General features: G+C 52.9%; 1 protein-coding gene across 1 annotated transcript in view; it reads left to right on the top strand.

Moving 5' to 3' along the window:
* The window catches only part of GRIK3 (glutamate ionotropic receptor kainate type subunit 3), a gene marked incomplete at both ends in the record, with an annotated part of 224,976 nt that overhangs the window by 157,181 nt on the left and 44,045 nt on the right, over positions 1-23,750 (top strand). The window contains 6 exons of the mRNA XM_080692401.1: positions 2,703-2,884; positions 4,854-4,907; positions 12,842-13,015; positions 13,624-13,767; positions 18,364-18,471; positions 21,635-21,748. Coding sequence (XP_080548527.1) covers positions 2,703-2,884; positions 4,854-4,907; positions 12,842-13,015; positions 13,624-13,767; positions 18,364-18,471; positions 21,635-21,748 — 776 coding nt within the window. The remainder of the gene's footprint in view (positions 1-2,702; positions 2,885-4,853; positions 4,908-12,841; positions 13,016-13,623; positions 13,768-18,363; positions 18,472-21,634; positions 21,749-23,750) is intronic.

The raw sequence follows: 23,750 nt of genomic DNA, 5'->3' as shown, positions 1-23,750 counted from the left end.
GGTGGCCTCTGCTTCAGCATCCAACCTGTCCCTGTCCCCGTGTTCTGGGTCCCCAGAGTCCACATGCCTGCTGATGCTGAGCACGAGTTTGAAATCCAAGAGCAAACCATGCACTCAGAGCCTCTCGGGACAACTGGTGCAAAAGGTTGGCATCTTTCAGCCAAACCAAGTGAGAATTTCTGGGTAAGATGGAAGGTGGAGCTAGAGTGGGGCTTATGACTCCTTCTTTACTGAGGTCAACTGATATTGTCCCCTTCCCTCATCAAGTCTGATGTTGGGAGACACTGAGGCCCATTTGATCCAGAACTCTCCAAAACTCCAGAGCCCTGACCCCAGTGAAGCTTGTTTCTGAGCTCTTTGGGAGGCGGAGATGGCAAGGATGTATCTCTGTCCACCCCAGCACAGTGGGATGAGGGGCATCAATCAGATTGCTCTCCTGAGATCCAGCCTTCAGGAGTGCAAAGGAGAGCTGAAGGGACTCAGGCCGTGCACAGAGATTGTGTTGGCAACTGGGACCCTGTTGGAAGGCTTTTGAAGTAGGCGGGGTGGGGTGGGGGGTCTGTCCTGATAGGGGACACCATAATAATTGATTACAACTTTAATCCAGTGCAAACTACTTTAAGGAAAAAATAAGGTGTCTGTTTAGGAGAGATTGTTGATAACCCTCACTGGAAAGTTCAGGGGTAATTTTAGCTTCAGGTACTGTTTGGTCCCAAAGCTCAAATGAGTGTCATCAGAATTTATTTTCTATCAATTCTCTCTGACTTCTGCCTGGTTGGAGTCTATGTGGTGACCCCCAGACTTTTATCCTCCATGTTCAAAATTGAATGAAAAGGGGGTGTCTTTTACCAATTGTTTAGTACAAGTTTGGAGAGTCTCTCTGATAGAACCAACTGTGTCCTGTATCTGGCTCCAAGTCAGTCCCTATTCCCAGAGGATATGCTAATTGACCAAGCTGGGGTCACCTTGTGCTTTGTCCCTAGAGCTGGGGATGAATCCCTCCTTAGACACATAAACTGGGAGTGGGGAGTTGTTTCTCAGAATAACCCAGATGCAGTTAGGGTGAGATGGAACATGGCTGTGTGAACCATGAGCCTGGATGCAGACCCTGGGGATGGCAGGAGGCCGGGCAGTGGGAGGGTTGGCCTGCTGCCTCAGCCCCTCTTCCAGTGGGCTGGGGTGGGGGCTGGAGAGAACAGCAAACAGACTCCCTCTTGGGCTCTGCAAATAGGAGTCAGCAAGAATGTGGCCTGAAATAGGGACGGAAATGAACTTAATTAGACCTAAGCAAGCCATTTGTCTCCAGGAAGTGACATTCAGTTTTCCCTGGAAGTCCCCAGATTAAGTGGTTTTACAAAATGCCAAGTTGGAGGATGGATTTTTCAGTGTTGAGAGAGAAAAACAGTAAGTCAATCCAATTATGGAAATTTTGTTTGAGTGCTACCTAAGCGTCAGGCCCTGTTCCAGGAGCCTTGGGGACCTAACCATGAATATCAAGGTGCTTGTGGCAGGACAGAGAGACTTGAGGCCAGAAGAGGCCATGCCATGCTGCCAGTGGGGGAGTTCTTGGGGAGGGAGCCTGTTCTGAACAAAGCAATAGAAAAGGCTGCATGGCGGTGATTGTGTTAACCCTGCAAGGATGCATATGGTTTGCCCAGGCAGCCTGCCCTTGAGTATATGTGTTGGGGTGGGGGAGGAGGGAAGGTGATACAAATACCACTGGGCCCTCTCTAGTCCAGTGGTTGCTATGGATGCTATGGATTAGTGCAGTTGAGGCTGGAGCTGTTCTCATGCCTGCATCCCAGAGGCAATTTGCTGGAGATGTTTAGGGAAATGAGTTATCATTGGAATTTATTTTTTATCAATTCTCTCTGACTTCTGCCCTGTTGGAGTCTATGTGGTAACCCCTTGACTTTTATCCTTCCTGTTCAAAATTGAATAAAAAGGGTGTGTCTTTTACCAGTTGTTTAGTACAAGTTCGGAGAGTCTCTCTGATAGAACCAACTGTGCCCTATATCTGGCTCTAAGTCAGTCCCTATTCCTAGAGGATATGCTAATTGACCAGGCTGGGGGTCTCCGAGTGCTTCGTCCCTAGAGCTGGGGATGAATCCCTCCTGAGACACATAAACTGGGAGTGGGAGGAGCTGTTTCCCAAACATTTTATGCCCCATGTTTCACAAGGCTCCATAAATCTCTGTGCCAGTGCTAGGTTAGAAAGGAGCAGGTGGGTGTGGCCAGTGGGATTTTCTGTCCATGCCTACCTTTGTGTGTGTGTGTGTATGTGTGTGTGCATGTGTGTGTGCTTGCTCATGCACACATACACATACACACATGGGCAGAGGCCTTTGTCTACATCTATACATGTGTGCAGAAGCTCAGGTGTATGTCTGATCCATACCAACTTGTAACCATGCATGTATTTGTGTACACACACCTGCTCTCAAATCTGCATGCACTTGCAGGCCTGGCCAGATGAGTATGCATGTCCATGCCTGAGTATACATGTCCATGCCTGAGTATATCCATGCCTGTTTCTAGACACCTGTGGCTATGTCCAAACACGGGCACATACTTCTGTGGGACACGTGTCAGTGTGCACAGGCAGTCCAAGCGGATGTGTGCATACCAGTCCAAGTGGATGTCTAAACCGTGTCTACATGCATGTGCATGTATGTGTGTCTTTTGTGCCCTGCACCCCTCAGGGCTCATCCGGCTGCAGGAGCTCATCATGGCCCCGTCAAGATACAACATTCGCCTGAAGATCCGCCAGCTCCCTATCGACTCTGACGACTCGCGCCCCCTGCTCAAGGAGATGAAGCGGGGCCGGGAATTCCGCATCATCTTCGATTGCAGCCACACCATGGCAGCGCAGATCCTCAAGCAGGTGCGTGAGCAGCAGCCGGCGGGAGGGAGGGTCAGGGGCCACCTGCCACTCCTCCCACCTCCCCTTTCCCGAGGACTGCCACGATGCCAGCCAGCCCAAGCTCTGCCTCTCTCTGGCTGCATGGCCGGCCTTAGGTATCACTTTGACTCGCAAGCTTTAGTTTCACCAGCAGCAAAATGGGCACCATGGACTTTAAACTCCGGCTTAATGGGAGGATGGATGATCTGCCCGCGCAGGCCTGGCACAGGAAACGTGATGTGTAACTGCCACCTTCCATCCCACCCCTGTGCAGGTGGGAGGCAGGGGCTGGCGGGAGGTGCCAGAAGCCACCCAGGAGCGGAGCACTTCAGGAAACACAGAGAGGCCTGGGGTTCTCGGGAGCAGCCCCAGAATGCCTCGCTGCCTCTCCCAGTGACTAATTCCCTGTAGCCCGCGGCACTCAGTGTTACTCTCCTAGTACGAGGAGGTTTATCGAGGTTCTCGCGCCATCTGCTCAGCTCTGAGTGATGGTGGGGGAGGAGAATGGCTCTCAGGCCTGGATGGGCCTTCGTTCCTAAATAGCTCTGCATGGCTTGCTGGGGACAAGTGCCAAGCTCTGCCAGCCACCTAAGAAAATAATAGTGAAATCTCCTGCACTCCCCTGAAACCCGCCACTCTGATTTGAGCCTGCGATTTGTGTCAAAGGCAATTACATTGTCCCAGAAAGTGCCCCTGGTGATTGGCAGAGGTGTCTACAGCACTTTGACACATGACCCAGTGAACTGCGGGTGGCGAGTGGAGAACACGGGGTGCAGGGGCGCTATCCCAGTGCCCAGCAAGGTCCTCACTGGGCAGGGGCGCCCTTAATGTTGCTGTGGAGGAAACACAAGCTCCCCAGCAATCTCATGGCGTGCGTCCTCCCAGCCAACTGTGCCCGGTGCTTCCTGTCTCTTCCCAGCATGTGTAAGAGAGTAGCAGTGGCATCCCAACCTTGGTTCAGTGAGGAGTTACTCTGCTGGGTATGTGAAGCTCCTTGTGGAGCCTGGTAAAGAGGGGCAAAGGTCGTGCCCAATTGACAGGTGAAGAGACCAAGGCTCCAGGAAAAGTAATAGACCCGAAGTCATCCAGCTAGGAAGTGGGAAGTTACTCCCAGATCTATCTTATTTGGAAGCTTCTAGAATTAAGAATGAGGATCCCATGCTTAGCTCAACACAGGAATAAAGGAGTCTATGGTCCTGTCTGCTGCTAGACCTCCTCTGAACCCTCACTTAGTCACGAGTCTCCAGGGAGAGAACACGCAGCAGTTTCCAGGTGTATTTGACCCTGTGATATTTTCCTGCAGAGCATTTTGTAGGCCTAGCCTTCTGAGGAACTTTGTAGAAAATGCATTACAGTCATTAGTATTATAGATTATAGGCTTCTAAATATTATATATATATATATATATATATATATATATATATAGTGGACTTCATGTGGGTAGATAATAATAAGCCCCACACAGCAGCTGTGGGCCTGCTCCATGGTCGGATGGGACCAGGGATGATTTAGTGCTTCTGGGGGCGGGGCTGTCCTCAGCCTCCTCCGGCCAGGCTGCCGGGAGATGACAGGCTCTCTCTGCAGCCAGGATGGTGGGCTTCACTGAGTGGAGCCCAGGCAGTGGAGGGGCAGGCAGGAGCTGGTCATTCAGCATCTCTCTGAAGCCCAGAGATGCTTAGCAAAAACACACAACTGGACTCCACCTGGCCCTGCAGGTTTGGGACTTTTGGAAAAGTGTGGCCCCAAACCTCACATCTTAATCTGTCCCCATTGAGTTCACGGCACACTGGAGTGTGAAGCCCACTGCTGTCTGCCGGCCAGTCATTGTCGCTCTTCAGAGGAGGTGTCAGAGGACACCCTGGTCTGGGGCCCGGCCTGCCTTGTCCCCGCTCTCAGCCCTGGGTGAAGGGAGGGGTGCTGTGCTGGTGGCTGACGCTCTGTTCTCCCGCAGGCGATGGCCATGGGCATGATGACCGAGTACTACCACTTCATCTTCACCACGCTGGTAATGTACCTCTGGGGCCCGGCTTGCGGAGGGCGGGGAGCGCTTGGGTCAAGGGCATGTGGCCTATCTTAGGCCAGCCCACTGGACACAGTTGCTCCAGCTAGGGGAGACCCGAGCCTGTCGGTGTGGCCGGAGGTAAAAGCACAGAGATGTCTTTGTGCCCCACCCACTTTGGGGAAGCCACATGGCATGAGGATTAAGGTCATGGACTCTGGAGCCAGTGTGGACATGAGCTCCTCTGCCGAGTGGCTATAGGATTGGGGGTAAATCATCTAACCTCTGTGCCTCAGTTTCTCCCTCTGCAAAATGGGCTTCTCCCTGCTGGGATTGTTGTGAGGACTAGCAAGAGGGTCAGGGAAAATGCGAGAGCGGTGCTGGTTCATGCAGAGCCTTGGAAGCACCGGCTTGGTCGCTCTTAGGGCCCAAGCTTCCCCACGCCTGTCTCGGGCCTCCTGCAGCAACTGAATTGCCACTTTGGATTCCTGCAACATCCATGCTGCGGTCAGCCCCCTCACTGTCCACCTGCAGGCTCCAGATGGGTCCTGTCCAAACTCGGAGAACATTTAGGGCCATTAAAACCCATTAGAATAATTAGTTGTGGCCTGAGATCAGCAGAATAAAGGCATCCTTGTGCCAAAGGGCACCAACACTGAGCTGCCTGGCCTTGGAGCCAGGAAGTCTTGCACCTCCTGGGAACCCTGGGTGGATGGTTCTACCCATCTCAGGTCTAAGGGGAGTAACAGCACCACTGACTGTCCTCTGAAACAAGTCACTGGCAGCCTGGTCAGCCCCTAGCTGCTTCCATCCACTTATCTGGCACCTGGTTAATGTTCTTTACCCAGATCTATGCTAAGCTGAGTCTCTTGAGTAGGACCGAGCCCTCCTCCATCTTCATCCCTACATCTGGATCTGGGACAGCCAGCTCGTGCCTTCACAGGCCTGGAAAGTTGGCTGTGAGGCACAGCACAAGAAGAGAGAGGTGCTGAGGGCCAGGGGGAAGGGGAGAGGTTTACAGAAAAGCGGATGCTTGACCTGGGCCTTGGGGATATGTAGGAACTCACCAAAGGAGAGAGAGAGAGGAGGGATATTCCACAGACAGGAAACAGCCTCAGCGAAGGCCAAGAAGCAAATTAGCTTGCTCTGGCTTCTGAGAGCCAAGTGTGTTCATCTTCCCCAGCTCCACTTCCTGTTGGTAGCTTGGAATCGGGCACGGTGGGGGCACTTGTGCCACGGAAGCAGGCAAATACTACAAAGAAGGGTCCCCCGCCTGAGAACATGCATCAGCACACCACTGCCTGTCACCTCCCTCCCCACCCACCCACTGCAGAGCTCAGGAACCCTGCTCATCCTCCCAACCCAGGGCTCAGACCTGGGGGCTGCCGGGAGCCACCCTGAGCAAGAGCTGGAAGCTGGGGACCGAACCCAGCTGCCTTCTCCCCTGAGGCCCGTCTGGATCTCTTCCTACCACACTGGCTTCTCCCTACCACACTGTCCTGGAAAGCTGTCAGAGGCTGGGGATGAGGCCACCCAGTCATGGGTACCATTCCAGGCCAAGATTCTGGAGAAGGTGCCACCCCAGTGGACCCAGTGCCTTCCACAGAAGTGCCATTGTCCCCTGGGGCCAACGTCAGAGATCTTAGAAAAAGGATCCCAGCACCCTGGTCCTCCACTCACCCCAGGAGGTGTCTGCTTCTCTTGCTTTTCATTTCCTTCATTAACCATTCATTTATTCATTTATCTAGCAGCCCTATGCAAATACTCTCTAAGGTCCCAGGCTCCGCGTTAGGCCTGGGTGGGAGGGGCATACACACATGGATGACTCAAAGCTCAGAGTTAGAAGGCTGCCTTCACGTGCAGGAGGATCAGGGGCTCTGCCTGGTTGATCTGTTTCCAGTACCCAAGTAGTGCCCAGCACACAGCAGGTGTTATTAGTACCTGAACGATGGATGGATGAATACAATACAAAGTAGAATTCATTCAGTGAACTTACCAACACATCGGCACAGCAGCAGTCAGCCGAGACTCTGGTGCCAGACTGCCCGGTGAGGACGGAGACTCTTCCACATCCTTGAGCAAGTCACTCGCCCCCTATGTGAGTCATTTCCCCCTCTATAAAATGGTGACAATAACAATATTGTTTTATAGAGTTGCTAGGATGAGTTTTTAATGTATCGATACTGATACAGTGCTTAGAAGAATGCTTTGTGCTTTGTGCTATCTGTTAAATAAACTAATTAAATAATGCCTGCATATGCATTCTGTGTGCTCAGCAGACCCTCTCCCAGCCACAATTCAAAACAACTTTTTGAGGAGCTAGGACTCTCCCAGTTTTATAGAAAAGCAGAAGCTGAGGTGCAGAGAGGTGACTGCCAGCCAGGGGCAGAGCGTGGTTTCCCCATTGGGAGCTGTCAGACTCCAAGGCCCTCTGCCCGCTGACGCTCCTCATGCTGAGCCCAGGCACTCGGGATGCTCAGACTCCACACCACCTGGCTGTGCTGGTCCAGGCATGGTGATGGATGCTAATGAGGACAACAGAGCCCCCCAAATCCCAGCAGCACCCACACTTCACTGGTTTCGAAGCCCCTTCTCTACATCTGCTGATTTTCCTTTTCACCCCATGGAGGCCTGGCAGCAGGGCAGACTTTGGGCTCCCCACTGACTGAGGGGACCCCTGGTTCAGAGAGACCATGTGACGTGCTCAACGACTCATGGCAGATCAGTGATAGAGGCTGTGGCTTCTGACTGCTTCTGGCCCGTGGCAGTTCCAGTCTCTGCCTTTCTAACCCACACCTTTCTGGAAGTCAGGAGAGTGAACTCTTCCAGGGAGGCACACCCCTGCAGTACACATAGTTCTGCAGTAGAGTATGTTTGGGGGGCCTAGCAGGGTATTCCCAGAAGCCCCCCACATGCCAGGCATCAGCTATGTCCCCTGGGTCCTCTCCCCTGACCCATGTCCTGCTTCCAGCCTGATTGGCTTAGATCTCTGCCTCTTTGTGATTCCCCCTCTTTGTGTCCATTGGTCATTTGTGGCCATACTGGTGAGGACAGTGACATTTGGCATTTAGCTCCTTCCCCTTTAGAAACCCTCAACACCAACTCTTGAATTCTCCAAACTCGCTTCTCCCACGCAGAAGACATTTTAATTACCCCAGCTGCCATTATCTGTTTCAGCCAGCTCTGAGCCATTCCCAGATAACCCCGCGTTAATCAGCCCCAGCTGAGCCCCCGGTACATGTCATGTGTAGGTAAAAGCCTGGAGGTGAAAAAAGAATTATAATAAATTAATAGATAAGCAATCACAATTAATGCCACTTCCCGGCAATAACAGTTATATCATGGGAAAGATATTTTCATCTGTCATTCCTTAAGGCAATGTTTTCCAAGCTTCGGCTTCTACCCATTCAGACCCGTGGGGTGCTAATGAATTAGTCTATTATGTTATGCTGAATGTTTCTAAAAGGTCCCTAGTCGATACTGAATTCAGTGTGTCAACATTTGGCATCAGGAATACAACTTTTTGCCAAGCGGCAAAGTTGCCCACAGTTGGCTGTGTACAGCACTTGGGGTCTCAGCCCTGGGCAGTATGGACCAAAAAAAAAATGGATCTGGACAAAGAGGCCTCTTAACCATTGTCACTGCCCTCATGTCACAGAATGGGGGTGCTCTGTGTCACAAGCCCCCTGGCACTTGGCGGCTGAGCCCAGCCTGGGCAGTGACCAGGAAGAAGGTGATCCCCTAGCCCTTCTGTCCCATCGCACCCTCCTAGGCTCTCGACAGACCACATGGAGCGGGAGGGCTGGCTACATCAGCACCTGAGCCCTCTTCAAAGCCAGAGATGCCCCCCATCACACCAAGTCAGCTTGGCCTCTGGCCCTAAAGGAGGGTAAACTGAGGCATGGAGGCCCTGGGAAAGATATTTTCTGCCTTTCTAACCCACACCTTTCTGGAAGTCAGGAGAGTGAACTCTTCCAGGGACTTAGATGTGAGGTCAGTACTGAGTCAGTACTGAGTCAGAGAAGAGACTGGGCTTGAAGCTCAGCTTCTCTCCCATGGTCCCAGCAGTTTAACTCTGGCCCCAAACTTGCATACACCACTCTGCAAGACGAAGTCTGCCCAGCCCCTCAGAGCTGGTCCGAAGAATAGCTCTCAGGAGGGAGGGCCAAAGGCTGACAGCACTACTCCCCAACTGTGTCACCTTGAGCAAAAGACCCATTCTCCCTGTGGCTCAGTTCCCTCCCCTGAAGTGGATTGATAGTCACCCTCACCCTGTGAAGTAGGGGCGTGGATTATGCGAGTTAATACATTCAGGTGCTCAGAACAGTGCCTGCTGCTGTCGGGTTGACCAGTGCTCAGCAAACCTTGGCTCACTGTAACTGTGTTTGTCTTGCCAGGAAGGGCAGACAGGAAGGGCCCAACATCAGTCCACTCTTCTTCTCCAGTGACCCTGTAATGTCCCCAGGGGCTGCACCCCCAGCTGTCACAACCTGCCACCAGACAAGGCAAACAGAATATCCATCAGCTACATACAGTACGCTCACTGTGTACCAGCCCTGCCCTAAGTGCGTGGGTTAACCCATTTCTCCCTCCTGACAGCCCTGCAGAGCAGGTATGAGTATCGTCCCTGTTTTGTAGCTCAGGCAACTAGAAGTGATGAAACTTGAACCCAGACAGCCTGGCCTCGTGGTCTGTGTCCTCAACAGGCACCTCAGGCTGCCTCTTTGAACCATCTCCTTTGGGATGTGTCTTAGTCTGTTTTCTGCTATGATAACAGAATATAAGGGTGGGTAAGTTATAAACAACAGAGGTTTATTTGGGTCACTGTTCTGGAGGCTAGGAAGTTCGAGAACATGGAACCCGCATCTTGCCAGGGCCTTCCTACTTCATCGTAACATGGTGGAAGGGTGAGTGAGCATGCGTGGACAGAGAAAGAAAATAACCCAAGTCATCTTTTAATCAGGAATTGTTCCCATGACACCTGACCCACCCTGAGATCAGAGCCCTGGTGACCTATCACCTCTTATAAAAGTCATCTCATGGCCGGGCGTGGTGGTGCACGCTTGTAATCCCCGCGCTTGGGAGGCAGAGACAGGAGGATTGCGCAGGTTCGAAGCCAGCCGCGCACGCTGGCTTATGAGACCCTGTTTCCAAATAAAAAAGTATAAAAAATAGGTCTGGGAGTGTAGCCCGGAAGTAGAAGGGCTTCCAGGAACCCCAGTACCACCAAAAAAAAAAAAAAGTCATCTCATCCCCTGGCCCGCCTTTGTCACCGGTATAAAGATTGAATTCCTACTTGACAGGGGCTGTGAAGATGCGACCATATGCTGCTTGTGAAGGGCTGAGCACAGTGTCCATTGAGGTTGGGCCCTCCAGACATCCTCTCGCCATCTCAGTGGGGACCCCCTATTGCTGAAGACCTGCCTCTTCCTCCTGTGCTTGTCCAGCCTCTTCCTCATCCCAACTCCAGGCCTAAATCAGGGCTGGCCACTTGTCTCTTGCTATCCACAAGGGATTGTTTTCCACAGGCCCTCTATGGATGCTTAAGTCCCTTATATAAAATGGCATAATAGCCAGGCCTGGGAACGCATCCCTGTAATCCCAGTACTTGGGAGGCTGAGACAGGAGGATCATAGGTTTGAGGACACCCTCAGCAACTAAGGCCCTGTTTCAAAATAAAAAATAAAATTGAAGATGTAGCTCAGAGGTAGAATGTCCCTGGGTTCAATCCCCAGCACCAATAAATAAGAAAATAAATTGAATGACAGTATTTGCATATCACCTACACAATCCTCCCAGACATTTCAAACCATCTCTAGATTACTTGTAATACCTAATACAATGTAAATGTTATGTAAATAGTTGTTCTATGCATTGTTTAGGAAATGATGGGAGGGAGTCTATGTGTTGAGTACAGACATGGGTTTTAAGTTTTCAATGTTTTTTATCTGTAGTTGGTTGAATCCACGGATATGGAAGACATGGATACAGAAAGCAGACTATATTGTTGGGGCAAAGTTAGGACTAGACTCTCTTGCCTGGGTTCAAGTCCACTCCAAGCCTGTCCTCTAATCTGCAAACCTTCAAAGAAGAAATAAAGCCGGGCGTGGTGGCGCACGCTTGTAATCCCCGCGCTTGGGAGGCTGAGACAGGAGGATCGCGCAGGTTCGAAGCCAGCCTCAGCTACTTAGTGAGGCTCTCAGCAACTTAGTGAGACTCTGTTTCCAAATAAAATATAACATAGGTCTGGGCGTATAGCCTGGAGGTAGAAAGCCCCTGGGTTCCACTCCCAGTACCACCAAAAAAAAAAAAAGAAGAAGAAGAAATAAACACAGTTCCTTCCAGATGGGGGCCCACTGGGGTGCGGGAGGAGCAGGCGGAGTTTAGCGTCGTTTAGGAACATCTTGGAGACCGTGGGAAGCCAGCAGCATGGAGGATGTGCTCACTGGGCTCCAGGCTTATCACTCATCCTCTTTGCACGAGCTGTCACTGATCCATCAAGGCTGGGACTGCGGCGGGGTGGAGAGTCAAGTGCGGCCCAGGGAGCCCTCAGCCTCCAGGCACAGGAGGGAGTGGCAGAGTGGAGGCCGAGGCGAGAGGACAGGCTGGAGACCAGGGTGGAAGGCAACTTGGTGAGGGAGGAACGTGGAATAGTGCAGACCACAGATGAGACCAGACAGTGGCCTTCAGACTCAGTTTCTGCCCTGGTGGGAGGAGGCCCATCTAGATGTCAGAGTACACATGTATTTCAAAGAGTCAAAAACATGCGTCTCATGCAAATGTAGTTTGGACAGCTTTCGAAGATGGGAGGGACCAGTAGGCTGGTGAAGCTGGCCCCGGCGGAGCATGGAGGAGCTGGGTGTTAATGGGGATTTCAGGTGGGAAGGGGAGGACATTTAGTAAGACTGCTAGGTTAGGTTCAAAATGAATTAATCTCCTGCAAAGCAATAAAACCACAACCTTGGAGATAATCTTTTCTGTGGACACAAATCTGCATGTTCTCCCCGCACTGAGGCCTTTAACCAGCAGCTAACAGCAAAGTCAAAGCCAGGTGTATGCCCCTGGGGGCTCCAGTAATCTGAGGTGGGTGTAGTAAGCAATGTCTCCTTGTCATATCGCGAGAACATCCTGCCCACCTTTCACTCATTTTCCAGTTCAGGGGCATTTTTAGCAGGCCAGAGCTCTCCCTGCTCCTCCATCTCCACCCTCCCCTCCTCTGCCATATCTCCTGTAGACCCAGGGAAAGCTTGGTCTCCTATCACCACCCCTTCCTCTTGGGGACCCTCCCTTACCAGCACCCTGGCCTCGGAGCTGGAGCCATAGGAGGGACCTGGGCTGCCAGGGCAGTAAGACCCTGTCTCCTGGGCCTTGGCCAGGCCTGCCATTGACCAGGCTGGAATCAACCTGGCCTGCAGACAGACAGGCTGACCATTTGTGGGTTAGCTGCTCCTAGAAGGCAGTATGAGGAGACCCTGGCTGTGACCAGGGGAGAAACAGAGGGGAGAGGCAGCAGCACCCCTCTAATCCCTTCTCTGTCCTCTGTTCCAGGGCAGAAAATACTCTAGCCTCTTCCAGGATAACTTGGAGATGCCCAGACTCAGCACCCTTTGTCTTTCCAAAGTAGGATCTCCCATGGGAGGAAAGGGGCATTATTTAGCCTCTTTTATAAGTATTTCATGTGGACTGGGTCCTATAAAGGAGAATGATCCTCATTTTGTAGATGAAGAAACAGGCTGAGGTCCCTAGTCCATTTATGGGGTCAGTACTCCCAGGCAAAGTTCCAAGTTGACTCTGGGACCAGTGCTCCTAGGAGTCCTCCTGTCACCTGCAGAGAGCAACAGCCTCAGGCCTTAGGGTAGCCCTCATTAGGGAGGGTGCTGGAGGTGGGGCTGGATTTTGCTGCAGGGTCACCTGGATTTGCATACTCTGTCTCTCTCCAGGATCTCTATGCCCTAGACCTGGAGCCCTACCGCTACTCAGGGGTGAACCTTACGGGGTTCCGCATCCTCAACGTGGACAACCCGCATGTCTCGGCCATCGTGGAGAAGTGGTCCATGGAGCGGCTGCAGGCGGCTCCGAGGGCAGAGTCTGGCCTGTTGGATGGAGTGATGATGGTACAGGGGGCAGCTGGTGGACTGGACCCCAGGGACACCCCTTCCTCCCTCCCTTCCTTCCTTCCTTCCTCCCTTCCTCCCTTCCTCCTCCCTTCCTTCCTCCTTTCCTTCCTTCCTCCCTGCCCTCTTTCCCTCCCTCCCTCCCTTTTTCTCTCCCTCCCTTCCTCCTTCTTTCCTTCTTCCCCTCCCTCTTCCTTCCATTCTATTTCTCTCTCCCTGTGCCAGCCAGACCCCAGGCTAAAGACCGGTACACAGAGATGAATCAGACACAGCGCCACCCCCGAGGGCCCCCATCTGGTGGGGATTCAGGCACTTACAGAGAACAGGGATAAGGATGAGGGATCCTGGACATGGGGGGTGTTGGGCTGTGGCCAGCAGAGAAGCCTAGTTGGCAGGAGAGATGTGCTCAGGGCTATGTCCTGGGAGAGGGGGCCGCAGAGAGTGGCCCCACCAGCAGCCAGCCAAGCCTGGCCTCTGTCAGGGGCAGGGACAGGGTGGCCTCTGGTCCTCACCATTAGGTTTTGGTGGGAAGGGAAGACAGGGCAGGTGGGCTGAGGACGCCTGGGGATCGGGGTCCACCCTCAGACACACCTGAACCCTTTCTCCAGACTGACGCGGCCTTACTGTATGACGCTGTCCACATCGTGTCCGTGTGCTACCAGCGGGCACCCCAGATGACCGTGAACTCCCTGCAGTGCCATCGGCACAAGGCCTGGCGCTTTGGTGGCCGCTTTATGAACTTCATCAAGGAGGTGAGTGCCCTGGGGCTGTCGACTCGGGCAGGTCGCCTTACCTTCCTGAGCCTCAGTTTCCTTGGGTGAAATGGGCCCCTTGGGATAATGTTACAGGTGGTTTCGAGGCTAAGCTCTCGGCGCGGGTAAGTGATCAGTATCGTCCACAGGCTGCAGCATGGGCTTCAAAGTACAACGAATGAGGGGTTTGGCTTGCCAGCCCTGTGGCCTGGAGTGAGCTAGAGAACCTTACTGAGCCTTGGTCACCTTGGTCACCTGTAAAATGGGTTTGTGAAGCAGGCCTACCTTGAAGACGAGACAAGACAACAGATTGTTTAATGCGGCGAGGTGGCCCAATAGATAATAACCAACCCCACAAACTCATCTTCACATCCAGGCCCGTCGGCCAGCTTCCCAGCAGGGTCCTGACCAGGACCCGGCTCTCCTGCAGCCAGGAAGCCCCACCTAGGAGCTGATCTCAGAGGACCCAGACGCCTGTCCTGTGGCTGAGGAGAAGACCACAAGAACACACAGTGTCTACTTTTGGTTTCAAAGAGTTCTCTATCCACCATCATTCTCGATCTTTGGGTGGCAGTGTTAATGGTTCCCATTTTACAGGCAGGGAAGCTAAGACCTGGGCTTGTGTCCTGGATCTGTCACAGCTGGCTATAGATTGAAGGCTGAGTGAGATGACTAACGCTGGTCCCTAGTTGGCCTGATGAGGGTATCTACCTGAGAAGGCTGTTGAGCAACAGAGTGAACAGCGATGGGCCGAGCCCCTGTCCCAGGGCCTGGCTAGAGCCACATCTCAGGAGATAGTAGGCAGGGTCAGCTGGGGGGGGGGTGCAGGATCAAGGGGGTCATCTCAGGCCAGAGGGAGGGGCTGTGTCCCAGGCAATACCAAGGGCATCAGGGGAAGACCTTTCTGTAGCAAATACAGGGACCAGAAAGGAAGTGGGCTGCCTGCCTGGGGTGTTCATCATTCATTCATTCAGCGGCTGTGAGCTGTGGGATGCTGGGTGTCAAGCACCAAGTTGTGCACTGGTCACCAATGTGGCTAAAACTGATGTGCCCCGCACACAGAGCCCACCGCAGGGGAGGGAAGCAGACCCCACCAAGCCATCACATCACAGATGCGATCCCACATGCAAAGGGAGACACCAGGGGACCCTCCGCATATTAGAACAGTATTATAAAGGCTAGGGAGGGGAAAAAATACTTTGGACCTCGTCTCCACCTCTTCCCAGCTGGGTAGCATTAGACAAGTTACTGAGCATCCTGCAGACACACCTCATGGCCTCACCTGGCAGACACACCTCACAGTCCATGGAGAGACTTGAGGCTCTAGTCCCCTGAGCCCTGGAAGGAGCTTCAGTGTCATGATGTTTTAGTGTAAGAGGACAGCCCCTTCCACTGCCATCTGAGCTGCAGAGGAAGTCCACTGTCCAATGTGCTGGGCAGGCTGGCCCACTCACTCATGGGGAGCCCTGAGACCCAACTTCTTGGCAGGCCTCCAGCAAGGGTCTCAGTGGCCCAGGCCACAACCCTAGCTCCACAGGGAGATCGGGGAGCTTTAGGAGCCGGACAAAAATGATTTAGAAGCTCAGCCACTTTTTAGCTGTGTGACAGTGGCCAAGCTAACGGGCCTCTCTGGCCCCTTCTACAGTGGAGAGACCATAGCCAGGGCGGCGTGAGGACTGAGGGAGCTGTGGGGTACGGTGTGAGTAACTCGGCCTCCAGTGCTCTTCCCACCTTCCTAGTGGTTTTCCAACTAGTGGGTCTCCAGAAAGACCTGCCTCATGCACCCCACACCCTGTGGAATGAATGAGGCTCAGACACGGAGCCCTGAGGGGAGAGATCTGCCACACCCACCATAGATGGGGAGGCCCATTCTCCAGGGTTCAGGCTCCCTGGCCCCGGGCCTCATGAATGACCCTCACTACTCCCAATCTGGCAGGCAGAGCCCTTTTCCAAAACCTTCATCTTGTCTCCTCATTAGAGCCACAGGGGCCCAGGCCCAGGCAACCAGATGGCTTGCCCACAATCCCACAGCCAGCCGAGCCCGGAACCCGGGTGCCTACTGGAGCCCGGCACAGTCTTCCTTCGGTCCATCTCCAAGTTGCCTGTCTCCCCATCTGACTGCGTGACAGTAAATCATTTTAAAGACTTGGCATTTCCGTGAGGAGCTGGAAAATACCAGGCCGGAGTTCAGAGCGTGTGAAGCATCTTTCATTTAGCGCGTCCAGAGCTGCGACTGGAGGGGACGGGCGGGCGGAAAATGTCACGGGGAGGGGCTGCCGGGGCTCCCTGCCCTGCCCTGCCCACCCGCCCACAGACTGGCCGCACCTGCTGGCATTTCGTTCCTCTCCCTGACAGGGAAGAAGGCTTCCTCCCAGCACAGACTGGAAGGCACCTGCTGTGATTTCCCCTGGGGGCCAGGAGGTAGCCTGAGGGTGTGGGGGCCTCAGAGGACAGTGACAGCAGAAGGACTAGGGGCCAGCCTGAGGGAAGCATTCCCAAACCCCCGAAGTCATAAATGGTGGCTTTCACTTCTCTGATGCATCTTTTTTTAATGTCCCCAACTCCTTTTTTCCCAGCTCCCTGGGCTCCGCATAAGCTCTCCCCACTCCCCTTTTGGGGGACACTGAAACCCCAACTCCATTCAGGTACTGCAGCGAGAGAACCTGCTCTGCCCTGGCCAATACTAGGATCTACACAGTTCAGTCCCTCTTTGAGCCTTGCTATCTGCATCTGTGAATTGCAGAGGGCCAGCCGGCTGGCAGGCTCCCAGCAGGAACCTCCTGCCACTGAGCTAGCCTTGGCCCAAGGGACTGCTCCTACCCAGACAAGGGCCAGTCCCAATCCTAAGGAGCTCACGGGTAGAAGCAACAAAGGAGACCGCTTAGTGATTGTACGTGCAGGCATCATGCTGAGTGCCTTCCACGCCTTTTTAAATACCTGCGAAGGGATCACTTGCTCCTCCTGCAACTCAGAGTGAGGTCATCTGAACGAAGTCCACTTTGGCACCCCAGGCCCCTCCAGGGCACTGCCAATGCCTCAGCTGGGATGCCCATGTGTCCACGCACCTACTTACTCAGAAGACTTCACAGTGCCTCACAGCTGCCCGCGTGCTTGAAGGCCCCCAAGGGTTGTAGTTGGGACCTGTAGCTAAACCTCCATGCATGTGTGCGAGGAGCTGGGGTGTGCTAATCCAGGGAGAGGCTGGAGGCTTTTGCAGGGTCTGCAGGGAGCCTGACCCCAATGTGAGTAGAAACCCCATGTGGTAAAGCCAGGACTCAGCCAAATGTCCAATATTCAGGCCTTCTGCCCCCCCCCAACTTTTCTCTGGCTACCTCTCTCCTTTCCTCCACCCACTGGCCCAGACAAGCCTACTTCTGCTCCCTAGAACCCCAGAACCCATGCAGTTTGCCCTCCTAGACTCAGAAAACTTGTGTGCTTGTGTTCCAGGTATCCGTTGCTATCCTAAGTTTGTAGAGGAGAGAATCCTGTCCCAACAGAAGACTGTGGCTCTGGGACAGAGTTTTAGCTTGGCACTGCCTCCTGGGTACTGTGTGAGCTTGGATGGCTCCCTGACCCCTCCCCCCGGGGTCCAGCCAGCCTCAGCTACTTAGTGAGGCTCTCTACAACTTAGTGAGACCCTGTTTCAAAATAAAGAATAAAAAATGGGGCTTGGGGTATAGCTCAGAGGTAGAATAGCCCTGGGTTCCATCCCCAGTACCGCAAAAAAAAAAAAAAAAAAAAGGAACCAAAGATTATCTGCAAACACATGGGCACAGCTACAAAAGCAGGCGGTGGTCAGTGTGGCCCACCAGCCATTGTAGCCCACCCTGGTCTAGAAGACGGAGCTCTCCTCAGTGTGGTCTGCTCACACTTCTGCTTGCTGTTCTCTGTGTTAGTGATGCTGATGACAATTAAAAAGAATGAAAAATTTATAAATCACTTATCCAGAGTTCATGCTGTGCCAGGCATTGTTCTTGGTATTTTATGTTACCTATTTTACCCTTCCAGACTTTTGGCATGATTGGTCCCATTTTATAGCCCAGAAAACTGAGGCAGAGAGGTGAAATGGAATACCCAGGGTATTGTGCAGAGTACTGTGGTTGGGCCCAGCACTCTGGCCCCAGTTCTTAACTGTGACAGGTGTGGGGTTAAGGGAACCTTCTTGGTCTCCCCTACCTCTCTGGGGGCTACTTCAAGTTTCTGGTTTTATATCCAGAGCCAGCTGGTCTTGTTGTTTTTGTGCCCCGTGGCGGGTCCCCACCTGCCCTGGCTCTGCCATCCTGCCCCTCTCCAGGGCTTTGACCCCTGGCCCCCCTTCCCATGGCTTCGAGGTGGGGACTCATTTGAGCGCATCCAAGATCGATGTTGTACACGGGAAGGTGCAAATGCAAAACTGGCTAAAGAGCATAATAGAATTTATGGAAATCGCTGGCTCGCGCCGCAGCCCGAGCAATGATGGAGGTGATTATTAATTAATCATGGTCTTGGGGGAACAGTATCAGTGCAAAGAGTAATTAAAATGAAGCATTGTACAGTTGTACCGAATGATGATTTATGAGCCTGAGGAATTGCCTCTCTGCCCTCTCCCCTCCATAGGCTCAATGGGAAGGATTAACTGGACGGATTGTTTTCAACAAAACCAGTGGCTTGCGGACGGATTTTGATCTGGACATCATCAGCCTGAAGGAGGATGGTCTGGAGAAGGTGCGTGCACTCAGAGAAGGGGGTCAGGCCCAGGCCCAGGCTCAGAGGCAGAGGGCAAGACCTGATGCAGCCCAGTGCTTGAGGTTCCAAGCGACCCACTGTGGCCCCTGCAGATCCGGGGGCTCAGCAGAGACCAGGAGGCCCTGGCTGTAATGAGGGTCACAGAGCCCAATGGCCTGGCCACGGCAGACACCCAAGCCATCACTCTGGGTCAGGGATGCTTAACCTGAGAAACGTAATAAGAGGCTCCTAGGGCAGACAGACTAAATCCTACAGGACTGACATAGGACAGGCATGTCCCTGAGTAAGAGAAACTTTCTACCCCCAGGGGATGCCTGCCTGGGGAGTAGTGAGCTCACGGTCACTGGAGGCATGTAAGCAAAGATTGAGTGATTGCTTGTCTGAATGCCCATTGCTGGGAGACTGGGGGTGATTCTTACCATTGGAGGGAGGCTGAAACAGGTGGATTTGGAGCTCCTCCACTCTAGCTTTTAAGGCCTCTGATTCCAGAGAGTTCAGACAAGGAAAGCAAGCCCGCCTGGGGCTGGCTGGGACCTCCCTGTCTCACTAACAAAGAAACCTTTTAGTGAAGCCAGTTCTGAACCCTGGGAGCCTCCAGCATGTTCCGTCAGGCTGCAGGGCTGAGAAGGGGAATTTAACAGGAGCCCTAGATTCTCAGCACCCCCTGGGAGCTAGGGCCAGGGACTCAGCCACACCTGTCCCATGGCAGGCTGGTCCCTGAGAAGTGCCCCTGAGAGATGGGGTGCAGGAAATGCAGGAGCGGAGGCTGGGAGAGTGGAGGGGAGGCCTCTGGAGCCACTGGGTCTTCAAGACGGATTCCTCTCCTCTTCTCCCCTGCATGCCCTGGCTCAGCCTGGGATGTGGGTTATTTTTAACACCGTCCTGACTTCCCCTCTCACTCTTGAGCCCTGTAGCCATTCCAAATGTACACAGACAAAGCATCCCTAAGCACAGCTCTGCCCCGTTCCAACTGCCCCTGGCTCCCCAGTGCCAAATCACTAAGCTTGGAGCCTTAAAGAAATACTGCAGGGCCTCGTCCTCACTGCTCCCAGAAGCCGGCCTCGCCGTCCAGTCATGCCTCGCCCCCCCCCCCCCCCGTTCTTTGCGCGTGGGCCCAGCTCTGCTTGGCCTACAGCGCTGGCCTCCTTGCACCTTTCGGCCATTCTCTCCTTAGTTTTCCTACCCATGGAGGCCGCTATGCGGGGTAGCTGGCTAGGGAAACCTCACCGTTTCTCAACTAGCTCATGCCACATGCTGTGCCCATCAACTAAGGCAGGGGCTAGACCTCCACTCCTGAGATTGCCACAGCCAGTCGGTCCAACCTACACCAACTCTGAGTTCCCATTGGGCAGCCTTCCAGGTCCCATTTGAACCCCCACAGTGACGCTCGGCCTTCCTTCTAGGTAACACCGCAGGGGTGTGGTGTTCACTCAACAAGCTGTTTTAGTTTTGCTCTCAGCTGCCCATCTCTGAGACAGCCTGAAATTCTAGGAATGACAGTTAGAAGGTACATATGCCACCCTTTCCTGCTCCAGTTTCCATGACAGGCATCAGTAATCAATCACCAGCACACTGATTCTATCGGTACCACCTGCAGCATTCCTCTCCAACAGCCCTCCAGGCCACTGGTACAGACCAACTGTAGCCAGTACTCAAGAAAAAACTCTTATTCCTGGACACAGGTTGGCCTGCGGGGTACCTTCCAGAGGCTCCTGGACCCAACCACCAGGACTGTGAGCAGAGAGCCTCCTTGGTCCTCACTGTCCTCTCAGCCCCAGGGCACCTAGCAGGGGAGACAGGTAGAGCTTGGCTCAGTGGAGGTTGCTGGGGCAAGAGTCTCTGGTGTTTGTATGGCCTCCAGACAGATGTTTGTTAAGTACCTCCAGCACCCAGTACTCTGCTCAGTACCCCAACACTGAGCTCTGCTCTGAGCTTAGCCCACTTAAGAAAAGATCCTCTTCAATGCAGCCTGTCTCTCCCCTTTCCATGTGGCTTGGTCATCTCCATAGGCAGAAATCCCATCCTGAGAGCATGCTGAACCCCCGACACAGCCACTCTGAGGCTTCTATCATTGCTTCTGTTTGCTAAGCCGGGTCATAGCTGATCCAGCCAGCTCCAGCCAGTGGCTTTGGGAGGATTAAGGCGGAATTACGCGAGCATAATTACATATCTCTCTGCTATCTGCTTTGCACAGCTCTCTGAATGGGATGTTTGCATTTGGCCTCTCTGTTTAATTGACTAAGTTTCCTGAGTACCCCCAACTGGGCCAAGGACACAGTGGGCTTCTGAAGCTTTCCTTCAGAGAGAGCCGCCAAGATGGGGCATGGCTGGCAGAGTTGGGTCAAAAAAGACCTTCAAGAGGCCCAGGGCTTTCAACTGATTTATACACTTGGCCTTTTCCTATCATCCCTCCAGCCTCAAGCCCTTTATCAATGAGAATGCAAAGGGCCCGGGTGGAGCTTTCCACTTTGGCCTGAGACTCTGCAAACTTTACAGTAAAGCCATAAAGCAAACTGTCTTCAAACCCAGCAGCCACCAAGCCCACTACTCTTGAGGTTCACTCATTCTTATGCTACCACCCCCTAAAGCAGCTTCTAAGGCCAGCCTCCTGCCCGGCCTGTTTAACTGCATGTGCACAGCTATCCTGCACTCAGGCCACAAATGTGTGAGGCACACCATTCTTGTTCCAGGTCACTCTGGCCTTTGGAAGTCATTTGGCTCCTGGAGCTGGCACTGGGGATGAGACCCAGTGAGAGCAGCAGAGATCCCAGGGTCTGCCAAGGGCATTCCCTGGGCATCACCTAGCCCAGGAGCCCCGATTCCTTCCAACCCCTGCCTGGTGTCCGCTCTGCCCCTGGCTGCTTTCCCCAGGCTCCAAGGAGCTGCCTCTGCATTTACACTTCAGTTGTGGTGATTTGTCAGGAAGAGCAGGAGGCAGAATTCAGAGGGTCAAAGCCTTGGGGCTTTGTCCTGAGAGAAGAGGAGGGAGCACGGCAGGGTTCTTATCAGAATAGTTAGGATGGCGATGATGACAGTGATGGTCCTAATGACTGGGATGGAGATGGTCTGGCTAAAAGGTGTGGAGAAAGGAAGAGTAGACCAAGGACTCAGGACCCTTTCTTCTGTCTGTCTGTCTGTCTAGGTTGGGGTGTGGAGTCCTGCAGATGGACTCAACATCACGGAAGTTGCCAAAGGCCGAGGCCCTAACGTCACTGACTCTCTGACAAACAGGTCGCTCATCGTCACCACCGTGCTGGTAAGAGCCTGCAGCCCTGCAGGAAGGGCTGACCTGGGACTGGTCCCTGGGCTGGTGAGACCCCACCGGTCACATTCTGGGCAATGTTAGGAAGCTGCCAGGGCAGATGGTGACAGTAGGGTTGCAGGAAGGAAGGCACTTCGGAGACCTCTTAGCAGCTAGAAGAGGCATTGCACATGTGTGTTAGTGCCTCTTGCCCTACCATTCCCTGAGTCCCTGGTGGGGCTAAACTGCCCACTGCCCTGGTCCATCCTTCCTTTCTCTGCAGCTTTTAACCAGGCCATCTCCATCCCAGGACTCAGGCGGCCTCTCCCACCTCAGTTCCCAAGGCAAAGCCCTTCTTTCAGTACCTCCAGTCAAGGAGTACCTGACCGCACTAGAGAGCCCAGAAGGGTGCTGGGGGCAGTGTCCACCCCGAGAGCTGGCATCCATGACCACTCAACCCAAATGGACTAGCATCCCACCCTTTATCCTCCCTCCCATCCTCCTTCTTCAGAAAGAGGACTGAACAGCACCTCCTGACTGTCTCAACCCAGGAAATGACTCTTGGGGGCTCCCTGCTCTCTGTGTCTTGCAGCCCACGACCGGGCAGGAGGACAGATTCAGGCCACGGGCTGCTTTTGCTGACTAGTGTTGCCCCCACTGCACATGTGCCTGTGCCTTCCAGAAGGCCTCCTGGGGTGGGGACAAAGGCTCAGGACGGACCCGCAGAGTCCAGGCATTGTTCTCAGGACCCCAGCCTGGTGGAATCTCTGTCCCAGGACCCTTTGAGTTCACTTCTGGCCCCAGTCAGCCCCTCCTTATAATACAGCAAATAAATCTGTGGATTAAGTAAGGCTGCTGTGGAATGGAGGCTAGGCTCAGGCTGAGCAGCTTGGAAGGGGGGGGGGGCTTCTACTTGCTCCTCCAGCAGAGGCAGCTTGGCCAGGTCTGACTGGATGGCCCGTGTCCTCCGCTATAGTGTGACCCACCGAGAACGTGCCCAGAGGCTGGGCCATAGACGTCATGGAGTAGGTAGAAATACACTTGTGAAGCAGTCCATTATTCTAGAAATCCTGGGGAATAGTAGACATCAGGGGTATTGTCTGTGTCCAGCGAGGAGTTTCCGTCTGTGAGACTTGTCCCCAGCCCCCTGGGTGATGAGCACTGAGAGATCCCCATGGAAAATGACATGGATCTAACGGTGATTTTGGACAGGATGGAGCCAGAGGAGAAGGGCTGGAGAGACACTGTCCCCCCTCTTTGGGGCAAGACCTTGCTGGAAACTTCCCAAAAAATGCATGTCCTGCTGGCCCGTATGGATCCAGTTTTTTGTTAACTAGACGAATATAAAAATCAAGCTGTTAAAAACCAATAAGTCAAAAGATCTCAACAGGGACAGGAGAAAAATCTGTAATGTAAAAATGTGAACGATAAAAATAAACAAATTAAAAAAAGCAAAAAGATTACAATGATACTGATGAGCAATTAAAGGAATATGGATGGGGATAAAAATAGAGAAGATAAAAGGAGAGTTAAAGGAGAGCAAAATAGAAAGGTTAAGAGGAAAATAATGGGGAGAAAATGAAGGTGAGAAATGAGATAGGAAAGAAAGATATTAAGAAAGACGAAAAATTAAATAATTTACAGCCCCGACTAGACAAGGCAAAAAACGTTAAAGCAAAATGTCAAAATGCAAAAGGATAAAAGTGTGACAAAGCTAAAATATAAAAGGGTAAAAATAAAATAATAAAAAGGTGGTAAAAGATTAAAAGCAGAGCTGCATAAAATGTGAGACATAAATAAAACACTCTTTGCAAGGCAAGATTAAAAAAAGGTAAAACTCACATGATTTAGGAGATTAGAAGGAGAGATGATTAAAAGGACTCAGGTGATTCCGCCACAAAACAATACCCTAAACAGGAAGAGCTGAGTTAAGAATAACATACCAAAAGGTTGCAAAACACAGCCACCTCCAAAGACCACCGGGTGAGATTTTACTAAAATGGCAGCAGCCCAATTG

The sequence above is a fragment of the Muscardinus avellanarius genome, assembly GCF_963383645.1.
Source record: "Muscardinus avellanarius genome assembly, chromosome: 3".
NCBI lineage: Eukaryota > Metazoa > Chordata > Mammalia > Rodentia > Gliridae > Muscardinus > Muscardinus avellanarius.
The sequence above is the reverse complement of the archived record's forward strand: the minus strand, read 5'-3'. Positions and strand labels throughout refer to the sequence as shown.